At 44.6% G+C, this 13,992-nt stretch overlaps 1 protein-coding gene across 1 annotated transcript in view; it reads left to right on the top strand.

The window, feature by feature from the left end:
- Positions 1–13,992, top strand: part of ACAP3 (ArfGAP with coiled-coil, ankyrin repeat and PH domains 3) — a 273,786-nt gene that overhangs the window by 140,408 nt on the left and 119,386 nt on the right. Inside the window, exons 2-4 of the mRNA XM_078640379.1 lie at positions 2,248–2,305; positions 4,232–4,351; positions 9,872–9,925. Coding sequence (XP_078496505.1) covers positions 2,248–2,305; positions 4,232–4,351; positions 9,872–9,925 — 232 coding nt within the window. The remainder of the gene's footprint in view (positions 1–2,247; positions 2,306–4,231; positions 4,352–9,871; positions 9,926–13,992) is intronic.

Below are 13,992 nucleotides of genomic sequence, written 5' to 3'. Positions count from 1 at the left end.
ATGTGAATGACGCAGCAACTGACCAGGAGATCTGATTAACTCTAGATCTGATTAATTCCGCCAGGAAGAATTTCTTCAATTTTCCCGCTCCTTGTGCTGAAAACTAATCCTTTGTGGTAAACTGCGCGTCAGTGGGTGTACGGAGCTTTACTTTTAAGCCGTGCAGGCAGCCGCGGACCCAATGTGACGCCACTTTCTGCAATCTGATAATAAAAAAGCCATAGGATGCCCCAAAGACTGACTCAGCTAGTCTTGCGTGTTTTTGGTTTGAATTTCGGGATGCTGATTCACGATGACGCATCTTACAGCTTTGGAGGGCTCTGCCATTTTGTACACTTGGCAAGTTTTGAACGTTTTGGTGATTGTGACTGACCCCTTGGCTCAGTCGTGTGAGATAAACTTGAGTTCGGCTAAAAAATGCAGGCAGGGCCCCTAAGGTTTTGCTCAGTCTGGTTTCTTTAAATATATATACTGCTTGTTATATACCCGGCAGTTTCTAATTTAATTTGGTTCTCCTTAACAGTCGTTGTAGACTGGTGTGTGATTGTTTATTACTGTGAAATACTCGTTCGCTCTTATACAAAACTTTCAACATAGATAGATAGATAGATAGATAGATAGATAGATAGATAGATAGATAGATAGATAGATAGATAGATAGATATCTAGATAGTCAGTCCTTGGGCTGACTAGAGTCCCTGCACCACCGGGGCTGCAAGGACCTACTTTACATCTCGCCTGTGACAGAAATTAAAATTTATGGGTTGGTTGATTTATAATAAAAGCGACGTTCAGTGCAATATATATATATATATATATATATATATATATATATATATATATATATATATATATATATATATATATATGTATATGTATATGTATATATATATGTTCGCACAGACAGAGGTGTGCACACACACCGCAGCGACAGGCACGACGTAAAGCACTATATGCAATTACCAAGATAGGCTCACACAAGCACACATACCCATAGCGGCACATAACCCTGCCCCCAATAGCCCACTCCCCCTCCCCCCACATATTGCAGACTCACTCTGACACACATTTGCCGCACATTGTACGCATATTCCTGGGTGGCCTCAGTGAACCGTACTATACCCTAAGCACAGGCGGTCCGTGTTATGCAACGCTTCATTTCTGTAATATTTCCGCTCTCTTTGCTGAAGAGATGGCGCCAGAGGCTGGAGCAGAACCCCACGTGGCAGTGGCAGCCTTCTCTTTTCCCCACAGGACTCTTGTATTCTCTCCTCCTGCTCTTTTCGATCCTTTCCCTCGCGTTTTCTTACTCCGTTACTTCTTTTCCTCTAGCCTTATTTTTCTATTACGTCCACTTCCCTTTTCTGTTCCCTTCATCTTCTTCCTCTCTGCCGCCTTCTAACTCTCTAACATTTCTTCGCCTCTGTATTCCGTCTTGGTTACTATTTTCACTTCCTCTCTCCTTTCCATCCTCCCCCATTCCCTACTCCCTTAATCTCTGTTCCACCTCCCTGTTCCTGTTCTTCTCAATTCCAACATCAGTTTTGCTCCTTCACCTTTCAGTTCCCCTTCTCTTATCCTTCCTCCTCCCCCATTTCTCCTTCTCTCCCAGTCCATGTTCTCTTAATCTCACTTTTTTCCTGTCTTTCCTCCTCGCTCTCCTCTGTTTCCTCGATTCTTTTCTCTAATTATATATTTTTGTACTTTTACCCTCAAACTCTGTTCCCTTCTACTTTTTATATCTCTTGTGATCCTCTTTTATTCCTCCTTCCTTCTGTTGCATTAATTATTTTTCCCTTCATCTCGCTTCCTCATCTTCGTTCTTATCTTCAGTCACTTCTCCTTTCACTGTCCCGCCTTCTCTTGCCCTCTGTCCCCATTCACTAGTTCTTTATATCTCTCTTCCTATTCTTCTTCCCTCTCTACTTCCTTGCACCCCATTTCTTTATCGCTTCATCTCCTTTCCTCCTTCCCCTTTCCTCCTTCCTCTTTCTCCACGTTTCTTTCTCCCTTTATCTCTCATTTTGATTCAGGACCACCTCCCCTTAGGCACAGAGTCCCCTTAGTTGCCCTAGGTTCTAAGTCATGAAAGCCGTTATTCTAACACTTTATAAGCTGTGTAACTTCAGACTTGATGCCTTCACCCTTGAGCTTTGAAATATTATTGCTTAGAACCTGTTCCCCAAACTTATTCTACCAAGATGATCCTTGACACGCCTATTTCAATACTTCCCTTTTTTTTTTCAGGGCTTCGATAGATGACGTGGAGACCGATGTGGTTGAAATCGAAGCCAAACTTGATAAGGTGAGCAGGGCATTCTGGGTGCTCAACTCATGATGTCAGTGGTAAACTGGCAGAGTGGAAAATATGCATCGAAAATTGGTGGTTTGGATTGCATAGAGTACGTCACATGTCATACAGAGTGCCTACCCCTACTGAGCCCTACCTGCCTTCATATTCACATTCTGCCCCAAAATCTGCTTCTCTCTTTCCTGTTACTGGTCCAACCTCCTTTGCTACAAAGCAGCTGCCCCATCAGTCCTTTCCAAGGTTGAGACCTACGTCATGGCCTAGAACCTGCCTGGTTTGTTGATACATCGAGGACAAACAAACAGGCTCTGATGCACGAGGACGCTGCTGGAGTTATTCATCCTCACCATTTGACGTCATATCCGGCCTGAACTGGAGCAGACGGCGCCAGTGGTCCAGGGAAGTCTCCTCTGGAGTTCTGAAGGACGCTGTGCATTGGAAAAAGGGCGATACATCGGTTACGTGAGGTGTGTAGACATCGTGAAATGTAGGGATGGGACCTTCCGTTGTGGCTAGAATGCTTTAGGCAGTTCTAGTCAGCAAATCGGACTTGACTATATGGAACTGGGAGGTCTTTTGATGGACTATTGCCCGCAGAAGGCTGGTGGAGGTAAGGCAGGGTCATGTCTGACATGCAACTGACCCCAGTAGATTGTCACCAGGTCTGTGGAGGCTCTGACCGGTCTGTAACTTACCAGTTTCTCTTCTCACAGCCGACCACTGTTCTGAGATGCCCTCGGCTGCTGCACCACAACCGATGCACAAGTGGTATTAGCATTTTAGTGCTTTTCACAAAACGAGGACAAGCCGGGTTCTAAGAGTTCTGTGTTAAATTCACTGAAATTAAGCTAAACAAAAAAACAGAGGAAATCCTAGACATTCAAGCTACGATAAAGTCTTACACTTTGGTCCCCTCTGTGTTTAAAAGGTGACCGTTTGCATCTGTCGTAAGTCGAGGGAATGTGTCTTGCAAAACTGTCCCAAACACACACCTAGAATGACCAACCCGCATGTCCTTGTCTGCTGTTAGGAAATGTGCACTCCCAGTTTTTTGCTGTTTTAACAGCAGAATTGGACCAGTTTGTCCAAGTGAGGTTAATGAGTTTCAATCCGAGTTTTCCCCGTTTGTTTAAAATTTGTTATCAATTTTTGGCTACGGAGCAAAGTGGCTTCATTCAAGGCAGATTTAACAATTATTAAAAAATGAGCCTTCCAACCCTTTCCATTTTTTCTTTATCTTCTGTGTCAGCCTGACCATACACAAACACCACTTTATGTGTATATATTGGACTGATCCCTAGCAAATAACATGCAGCAATCATGGCCTCGATTTGTACTAAATTGTTACTTCTTATTTACAGCCCTTTGTAAAGTTAAGGAACATCACATGCTGTCTGGCTCCATAGTTTGGGAGAAGATAAAATGGGTAAAATTAGAATTGACATTTCTGAAATAGTTTGTAAGGCGCAATTATGAATCATCTGTGTTGTATGAACGGGAGCTGTCAGGGGGCCTTTATTGGTTTATATTTATGAACCACATGTGATTGCAAATCTTTAGAACCACTGATGTGCAGGCCAAGAATCCTCTGTCTGTGAGATCAAAGGAACCAATAAACACGAACATAACATCTGTGCTTCAACGTGTCCAACAGTCATCTCTATCTCCCTCTGTTTATCTCTTTCATTCCCTCTTGTTTCTTGGCACTCTCTTTATATCCTTCTCTCTTGGTTCCTTAAACTTATATTTTTCTCCTTCTTTCTCTCTTTCGCTCTCTCACCCTCTTACTCTTTCGCTCCCTTTTCTTCCTTTGTCTCCCTCTCTGTTTCTATTATTTCATTACCACCTCTCTCTCCTCTTTCCTACTCTCCTACCCCCTTATCTCTCTTCCTCTCACTCCCACTCTTTTTATCCCACCAGCTGGTGAAACTATGCAGCAACATGATCGAGGCCGGAAAGGCCTACATCACCACCAACAAGCACTTTGTCAGTGGGATCCGGGACCTGTCCCAGCAGTGCAGGAAGGACGAGATGATCTCGGTGAGTGGAACATTTTGAACATTAAAAAGGCGCAGTGTGAATCTTTCATCAGTGTTGGTAAGTCTTTCGGTTTCCACTATAGTGCTAAGTTCTCCTGTTTTCTCTATTCTTTCCTGCTAAGACCTTCTATTTCTTCAAGTCAATATTGCTAGACCCTTCTGATTCCTCCATTTAATGTTGTCTTTTTCTTTCCTCAGTTCTTTGCCACAAAAACCTTGTGTTTTCTCAGTTCCATGTCGCTTAGTTCTGTATCCTCAGTTCTGTGTCGCCAAGCCATCAGTGCTGTAAAGTCCTTCTATTTCCTTAGTTCAATTCTGCTAAGTCCTTCTGTTTCCTCCAGTAAATGATGTCAAGACTTTTTTGTTTCCTCAATTCTATACCTCTAAAGCCCTATGATTCCTCTGTTCCATGTCGCTTAGTACTGTATCCTCAATTCTATGTCGCCAAACTATCAGCTCTGTAAATTCCTTCTCCTTTCCTTTTGTTTCCTCAATGTAATTCTTCTCAATCCTGTTTCCTCAGTACTCTGGTGTTAAGTCTATTTATTTTCCTCTGTTTGTTGCTCCCATGCCCTTCTCTGTCATCCTGCTCCCTGCTGTTGAGTGCTTCCATTCCCCCTCGTCACTGAGGCCAAGTCCGTCTATTAATTATTGATGAGACTTTCTTTTCCTCTGCCTAATGTGTCTGACGAGACCCCTGTTTCTGTACTACATATGAAGAAGCCCTTCTGCTCCCCTCTTCCCTGTGCTTCTTATTTATTTCATTTCTATTTTCAGTGCCACTAAGAAGTTATATTTTCTGATCACAGCTCATTCATTTTTTTTCTCTGCTTAGTGATTCTGTGCTACTTTCCTCTCTTTCGTAAAGCTGATCATATAGTCTACTCAGTGATGAGTGATTCTTTTTTCTGGGTGCTCAATTCCTCCAAGTCAGAGTTTCCCTTCTGAATGCTTCCATATAGTTCTGTGCCCCAAATCAGTGCTGATGGGCCCTTCGATTCAGGCTGTGGATTGTTTGAGTAAATTGTTTTCTCTTATAAATGCCTAGAAGTCCTTTTCTTCCCTGTTATGTTACTTTATTTTTATACAGCGCTCGTACACCAAACAGGATCGTGGTGCTCTGGAGAAGCCCAAGAAGACATCTGCTAGCAGATGTTAATTGTTATACGCTTGCCTGAAAAGCCACATTTTCAATGTTTTTCTAAAAGGTGGATAGCTATTGGCAGATCTTATATCATGCGGAATGGTATTCCATAGTTTTGGATCGTCCACTGAGAATCTGAGCCCTCTCAGGCACTGACACTTATATCTAGGGACTGATAACATTCCTAGTTGTGCAGAGCGGTTAGGAGTGTACTATTGAATCCGTGTGTGGATGAAAGAAAGGACATTACAGCGAAGGGCTTTGAAAATAATACAGCCAACCTTGAAGGTTATTCTTTGTTCAATGGGCAGCCATGAAGGTCCTTCATCAGTGGAGTTACATGGCAACATTTAGGTTGCTTATATATCACATGAGCAGCCTGATTCTGAACGTATTCCAATCTTCTAATGAGGCTTTTTGGAAGGCCAACATATAGAGAATTAGCATAATCCAATCTTGATAGCACTAAGACAATAATTGCTTGAACAAGAGCCTCCTAGGTAAGAAAATTGGCGATTTTTTTTAATCCTCAGAATCATTACGAAAGAAAGGAAGATGATATGATGGATCCAGTTTGAGGTTTCAGAGACCGGTCCGAATCACTAGTGATTCAAAGGCTTTTTACAGTTTTCTTTGGAGAAGGGGGGTCTCTTAACTGGGCTGACCAAAAGGACTCAGTCCAGTGTTCAAGCCTATTTTTGGTTATGATCACTTTGGTTTTATCCGTGTTTAATTTCAACTGATTACCTTTCATCCACTCCCGAATGAACAACATGGTGGTTTGAAACTGCTCCTTCGACTCAGGGGAATTATCCAGTTTAAAAAGCAGGTGTGTTCCCTCTTAACAGGACTTCTGAGTCATTCAGCTCAGTGCTGCTTGTTGCTTGTGTTTCCTATTCTTAGTGCTGCTAGGCCCTCCTCTCTTAGCAGCTGAAGAAAGCAGCGCACTTCTCTTACCGATGCTAAATGCGAACACATTTTTCTGTTCCCATGGCTCATTCCTCCTACACCATTTCATTCTCGTTAATGCCAAGTATTTGCTTTTCACCTCTCTATATTCATTGCTGCCAAACCTTGGATTTTATGCCCCTTTGATCATAGCCATCTAGTCCTTGCATTTTTCTTGGTCTTTATTCATTGATGATGTTATATTTCATCTCCCTCTGCTCATAGTTGCTAAGTCCTTACATTCCATCTGTCTATGCACATAGCTGCTATGTCCTTACACTTCACCCTCTCTGCTCATAGCTGCAAAGTCCTTACATTTCACCTCCCTGTGCTCATAGTTGCTAAGTCCCTACACTTTACCCCATGTGTTCATAGCTGCAGTCCTTACATTTATTTCCCTCTGCTCATTGCTGCTACATCCTTAGTTTGTCTCTTTAAGATAAGATCATGTCTTTACATGTCTTCTCACTATGAGCTTTGCTATTGTTTTCTTCTAGTCAGTTCATCTAAGCCTTTCAGTTTCATCTGATCAGTAATACTAACTATTTCAGTTTTCTCTGCTCTTTCCCTCTAAATTCTAGTTTCCAGTGCTAAATACCGATATTCTTTTGCTCGAGGTTGCTAAGTGCTCCGTTGGTCTGTTCATTTGCATCTTCCTTCTTCTGTTTTGTGTTTTTTGTGTTTTCAGGGTTGACAATTCTTTTTCCACAGCACACAGCTACTGTCCCCTTTTTCTCTTTCAATGCTCCCAGGTCCTTCAGTCACCTCGGCTGTTTCTCTCTGTCATTCCAATCCTTGTACTGGAAAGTCAACCTGCTTCCTCTGTTCAGAGCTGTTATGTCCTGTCTTTCCCTGTAGTGTTACGCCATCGTTTTATTTCCTTTTCCAGGTATACCAAGTCCTTATGCCCTGTCCTGCCCGTGTAAGGATGTTCTTTCTGTTTACCATGATAAATGATGCTATGCCTTTCTTCTTCCCCTGCTAAGTTCTGCCTAGTTTTGGTTTGCTGTTCTGTTCTGTCTGGTCAAATTCTTTTTTTTAAGTAGCAGATATCTTTCGTTTGCTTACAGTTGTTTATGCCATCTGATTTCCTATATGCCTTCTCACTGCTGAGGATCTCTTTGTCCTGTGCTCAGTGCTGGAGAATCGTATTCCCTCTGCAGGATGTTGACAACCCTACTGGTTACCCTAATATCAGATTGTCTTCTGCTCGACCACTGATAACAAATCCTTTTTATTCCTTTGATCAATTTGACAAATACTTCTGTATCCTCTGTTCCTGGTGCCTTCTATTCAGTGCTGCACAGTCTTTCTGTTTCTTCTGTTCAGTGTTGTTGTCCTCTCTGCTCATCTCTTCTTCCCTGGATACATTGTCCCCAAGACCTTTCACTTTCTTCTGCTTCCTGCAGCAAACTCTGTCATTCCATCCATTCTTTGTTAGTGGTGTAGAAAATGGCTTCGTTTTAGTTGGTGACATTTCATGAAATTATATTAAAATGTCATTCAGTTATACAAAATGATGCTTTTATAATTGCCTATGGTTCCCTAACTTAACGGGACTATTTTAATGCGAGGGCCCATTTTGTATATAAAAAAGTCTTGTGAGATACTGTCCGGCGTGTCGAGCAGTAAATTTCTCTTGGCGAGGCATTTTCAGCATGACCAAGTCATTTATTATGATTTTTTTTCAGAAATGTACAGAATTTGCTCTGCCATAAAATGTGGAAATTATGCGAATTTCATCAGTGTAATGAAAATGTCGTCCAGGTGTAGTTGTGACATCTTTCTGTTTCCTGTGTTGTATACTGTTAGTCTTTTGTGTCTGCTCTGTGTTAATAAGTCCGCCCACTTCATTTGGTAAGGACTGCAACATCATTGCAATTCCATCTGCTGCTGCTTCTGCATTGTCCTCCTGTTCCACTTTACATGCTTTTGCTAATTCCTTCGGTTTATAATCAGTTCTGTTTTTCTGCTAAATTTCCTTTGTTGCATGCTGCTGCATTGTTAAAATGTTATTTGCTCTGGGTAGCCAAGTCTTTCTGGCCCCTTCTTGTTGTTGTTGCTCTTTCTTTTCCCCATCCTGGGTACAGATAAGTTCTTCCTTTCTCCTATGATCAATGCTGCTACACGTGCCTACTTCACCTTGGCTCAATGTTGCTAAATAACTGCTTGTAAGTCAATATTTTCCCTACACTCAACTGAAGACTTATGTTGCAAGTCCGTGGGTCTGCTAAGTTCTTTTTTCATTGCTGATCTGCACTCAACTCCCTCCGCTCTCGAGTTGAGTTTGCACGAAATAAGTACGAATAGCAGTACAGATAAGTCTTTCTAGGTTCTCTGCAAAATGCTGCTACGTGTTTCCGTTTCCTATGCACTTCATGCTTTTCCTCTGCCCTTCTGATGCTTTCCAGTGCTTAACCTTTTGCATTCGAAATAGAAGAAATGCTGAGAGGCCCTGTAATATTGATGCCTCTGAAGTGGGGTATTGCCAAATCATGGTAAACCAATTGGGGCATTATTGAACTGGGCATACAGCCCTGGTGCACACCGTGGGCTGTATGCAGAGTTAAAAAAAATTGGCACACCAGGTTGTAGACGTGGGCTCTGGACCCAATTACCAAGAACAGTAAGCTTTGTCCAGCTAATGAAAGGTAGTGCATGTTCAGGAGAAAGTGCAGCAGACTGTTTGTGCACCTCCTGCCTGGCGCAAAGTTAGTGCATCCCTTAAGTACCACTTTGCCAGACACCTGTATTTTTAATGTGGAACAGTTGCGTGGACAAAGATGTTCCCTAATTCCCATGGACCCTGCCACCTTGCAAATGGGAGGACACCCCCTATTCATTGCTATGTGCAACTTTGCATCCATGCAGTGCTTTTTGCAAAAGGGTCCATACACCAAGATGCACCTCCTTCCGTGTGGGACCAATGAGCAGTTGTAAAAGAAAGTTGCAATCCCTTGCCCTTTTGATACTTCGGTCCTAGTGACTGTTGCAGCTGAGCTTGATGCTGGCAGCAGCGCACCAATATTGGAGCCCAGAAAAGCACCATGTAGTCCATGGAGGACAATTTAACCACATCCTAAAAGGAATCGTGTATGAACTAAAGAAAGATATTATGTCCCCATGGCCTATTTGATGCTCCAATGTGCATCTGGGAAGGCTACCAAATTACACATGATGGGTGCAGAAGCAAGTCTCTGAGTTTGGGATATTTTTGGAGCTTGGCAGGAAGTAAAATACAAAATTCTAGCTGTGTTGTCTGTCTGGAGCCATTTTTAGCTGAAGTCTAACATAGCTGCAGACCCGCCTTCAGCAGCCGCTTGACAAGTGATGGGGTTCTGTGCCAAGGGCTGGTAAAAGTCTTGTCTGAGTGATGCCTGGCCCACATGGACAGCTGCCTGACTTCTGTCCCTTCTTTTTTCTCTGCAGGAATGCCTGGACAAGTTTGGGGACAGCTTGCAGGAGATGAACAACTACCACATGGTAAGCAGACTTAAACTTGCAAAACATTTTAGTCAAGGAGGATGGGTGTTGGGTGCTTAGAGTGGCAGGGGTGTGCCACTCTGCCACTGTCTGATGAGGTCCACATGAAGGTGCCCAGAGAGGGATCTGAGATACATAGAGGTCCTTGTTTTCCTGTTAGTAGAATACAAATCAAGTGATGCTGCAGTACATGATTGAGAAGCATCAGCAGAGCTATGTATGGGTCTCAGTAGTCAAACATCAGGGATTGTTGCAAGCAAGCCATGGATGCATACAGCCGTAGTTTAATTGAAGCAGGGCGCTGTGGGAGCTACATGTTGGGTTTAGTACTCAATTTGCCGGACTGGACTAAGGTTGTTTGCCGTAGCTGAGAATGGGTACAGTCAACAATTTAAGAGCAGGAGTAGCTAAGGTGAGGACGGAGGCACACAGGGAGAGTTGTGTGTGTGCCAGCACTAGCACAGTAGGGGATGCTCCAAGCTAGGATTTGTTTGCATTCACAGATTTATGTGGATACGAGTATTTCAATAGCAGGTGAGAGCAATGGGGGAGGAGGGTTGAAGTCAGGATTGAGGTCCCTTGGTGTGGTGGTCTGTTGATGGAGGTCAAAACTAAGCACCTTGGCAGAACAAAGTTGGGTCAGAAGTGCCACAGTTGGGAATGATGTAGGTCAGGAATGAGATGCTGTAGTGCAGTCAGTCTTGTACAAGGAAGCTGTGAAGTCTGTGTTGAGTTTCTGTGCTGGAGCCAGTTGGTGGTCAGAATTGACCCTTCAGAGGGCAATGGACGTGTGGATAGAGGTTTCCCGGTGAAGCTGGATGGAGATCAGTCTCACAGTTGCAGTTTGTGTGGGAGGTCTTGGTTCTGCAGTGGAGCAGGATCCGGTTCAATACGACAACCAGTTGAAGGTGCTCTTGGTAAAGGTTCCGCAGTGGAGCTGTGTGGCGTCGGTACTGCAATATCCGTTCTTGCTGGAGTTCTAGCTAAAGGATGCCCAGTGGAGCAGGGAGGCTTGTTTAGTAGTTCCTGATGGATGTCTTGAACGAGGATTCTCAGTGGTTGAGATGTGTCGTGTTCGCCACTGCGATAGCTGCTTTGCTGTATGCACACTATAAGCGAGATGTCAATCAGGACAGAGAAGGTATCATTTTTATGGTGTGGACCTGTGTCCTCAGCAGCTCCCTGAACTGAGCCCAGCCTGAGATTCGCATATCGTCTGCTTGTTCTGCTCAGCTCAGCCCAGCCCTCTCCTAAAATACATCAAAGATCCACTGCCCCTCTCTGACACTGATGGTATCCGTGGCATTGCCCTGACATCCCTCCCGCTCTGAGGCTGTGTGATGGGAATCAAGCATGGACTCTGTGCCTAATGAAAGAAGGAAAAGCCAGACCCTCTCCGGCTGAAGCAGAGCCGACCTCACTGTGAGGCGCAGTGGTTAGAACTGCCCTCCCAGTGTGGAAGTGTCTACAGCTGCTATTGCGCTGCGGTACAGCATATAGAACAGCCTTTGTTGTGATGAAAGTGTCAGCACTGTCCACATCGTGCGTTGAGTATCTAGAGCTGCCCTTTCTTTGAGGTGGAGTGTGTAGCCGGTCCATGTTGTGAGGTTTGTCAAACCTATCCCTGCCATGAGATGAAGGGCCTAAATCTGGACTCACTGTGAGGTAGTCTCTATACCTCGCATCACCGTGAGGTGAAGCATCTAAGACTTCCATTCTGAGGTTTATCAAAGCTGCCCTTGCGATGAGGTGAAGTCGCTCAAACTGCCCAACTCGGAGGTGGTGTCTTTAGCAGCCTTATCTGTATGGCGGGGTACCAAGTACTGTTGTAAGTGTGAGGACGAGCATCTAGAACATCCAAATCTAGAACACCCTAAGGTAGATCATCCTCATGAGCATCTAGAACACCCCCATGTCAGATGGGGGTATCAAAGGATTCCGCTCCAAGAGGTAAAGTAGCTAACGTTGCTCTCATTGTGAGGTGGGGTGACTAGAACTACCTTCTCCTTATTGGGGGTGAATAGAACTGCGCTTGCTGTGAGGCAGAGTGGATAGAACATATGAGGCTAAGAATGGAAGAACCAATTTCGCAGCACACTTATAGAAAAGTAACAGTATAGAAGATGTCACAATGGACATAAAGTTCCAAGTTCAAGAGTGAAGGGGTTGTCCACAAGTCAAAATATCAAATCTTCTTTTATTTTTCAAACATGCGCCAGCCGACACGTGTTTCGTCGTCAGAAACACACCGTTTCTGCGACTCCTCAGGGCTATAAGTGTAGAGGTAAGGGATCTGTAGGTCGCGGTGCCGGTGATAATTCCAACCCGGCTCCGCTCGAGGCCAGGTACTGTTGAGATTGTGCGCGGTGGTCACAAGAGTGCAACGAGGTGGTTGCAGGATGAGATGCAGATCCCTTATTAATACTTTAACCACAACACAGCTCGCGACGTCAGAGTCTACAAGTAGCGTTGAATTTCTGTGTTAACGGTGAGGTGGTTAGCGGGGCTTGGGTGCCAGGCGGTCCCCGTAGTGCGGGGAATATTCGGCGGAGACTCTGTAGAATGCTCGCTTCTGTTCCGGGTGCGGTCCCGTTAACACAGAAACTCAACGCTACTTGTAGACTCTGAGAATTGTGGGGAGGCTAACCTGTCAGAGTCTGCCATCCACACCAGAGGAATCCACTCAGACTGTGGCATTTAGGAAGGCCCTGAAGGCATCGGTGTTCAAGGAGGTCTTACCTGGTACCTGGGGCCTCTCTCCTCCTGCGGTAAGGTACTAGGATCCTGAGAGTGCCAGGTTCTAAATGCAACAAAACTCACGGTCTTAAGAACCGTTGTGGACTTCTGATCTGCTCCCAATGCAGCTGACTCTGACTGGAGGCATCAACATGGACCTTACAAACAAATTCTTGAAAAGTGAGTTTTGCAAATTGGTTGTGACATGACAATCTAGTGCTCAACAATACACCATCACAATTGAAAAAGAATGTAGGAGGTGGCTTGTCTCATTGTGAGTTGGAGTCCTAGAGGCGTGCTCACTGTGAGGGGAGGTGTCTAGAACAGCCGTTACTGTGAGGAGAGGGTAAAGATCTGCCTTCATTGTGAGTTGGATTTTCTTGTGTGGCTTTGCTCTGAATTTTGTGAGTAGGGCTGCCCTCGCTGTGAGGTGGAGTATATGAAGTGGCTTTCACTGTGGGTGTCCGTTTCAAGTGTTGGTCCACAGTGAGGTATAACGCCAATATTTGTCCCGCTATGAGGTGGAATGTATAGAGCTGCATGCGCATGCTCACTAATCACTTGAGGAGAAGTTACAACATGACGTCATGCCAGGTGAGTGTTCTAGGGGAAGGGAATTCCTTTAAAGAGAGTCAAAATACAAGTCAGGAGGCACACTATGCTAAGCACAGATTTTTTTAGTTTAAGTGGGGGAGTCTAGTGCAGCCTTCACTGTGTGTGGGGGGTGGGGGTACCTAAAAAAAACCTCAGTCTAGAGATACAGAGATAGTTTCCAGAGCTCCCCTCACTCACTCACACCTGTAGTGCTTAGAGCTGCGCTTGCTGTGAGGTGGCGTATCTAGAGCTACAGAGGTGGAGGTTCCTGGGCTCTCCCTCACTCACTCACTCCCATGTGGAGTGTTTAGAGCTGCGCGTGCGGTGGAGTGTCCAGAGCATCCCTCAAAGTGAGGTGGAGACTGCCTTTGTTATGATGTGCGCTGTTGAGAGCTGCTCTAGCTGTGATGTGAGTTTCTAGAGTGACCCTCCCAGTGAGGTGGAAAATGCCCAGACCTACACTGTCCAGGTTGAAGGTGTCTGCAGGTTTCCTTGCTGCAGGGTGCAGGCGTTAAAGCTGTTGTCTGGGAGTGTTTTGGGCTTTCTTTTCAAAGAAGTGGTTATGTCAAGCTACCCTCATTCCCAGGTGGAATATTTAGAGCCACCCTCACAATGTGGTGTAGTGTCTAGAACTGCCCTCTCTATATGGTAAGGTTGGAATCAGGGCTTTAAGTGGGCCGGGTGTCACCAGGTCTGAGCACCGGCAGTTTTTTAAAGGGGGGCCTTGAAACGGGTCT

Source organism: Lissotriton helveticus, chromosome 5_1, assembly GCF_964261635.1.
Source record: "Lissotriton helveticus chromosome 5_1, aLisHel1.1, whole genome shotgun sequence".
In the NCBI taxonomy this organism is placed as follows: Eukaryota; Metazoa; Chordata; class Amphibia; order Caudata; family Salamandridae; genus Lissotriton; species Lissotriton helveticus.
The sequence above is the reverse complement of the archived record's forward strand: the minus strand, read 5'-3'. Positions and strand labels throughout refer to the sequence as shown.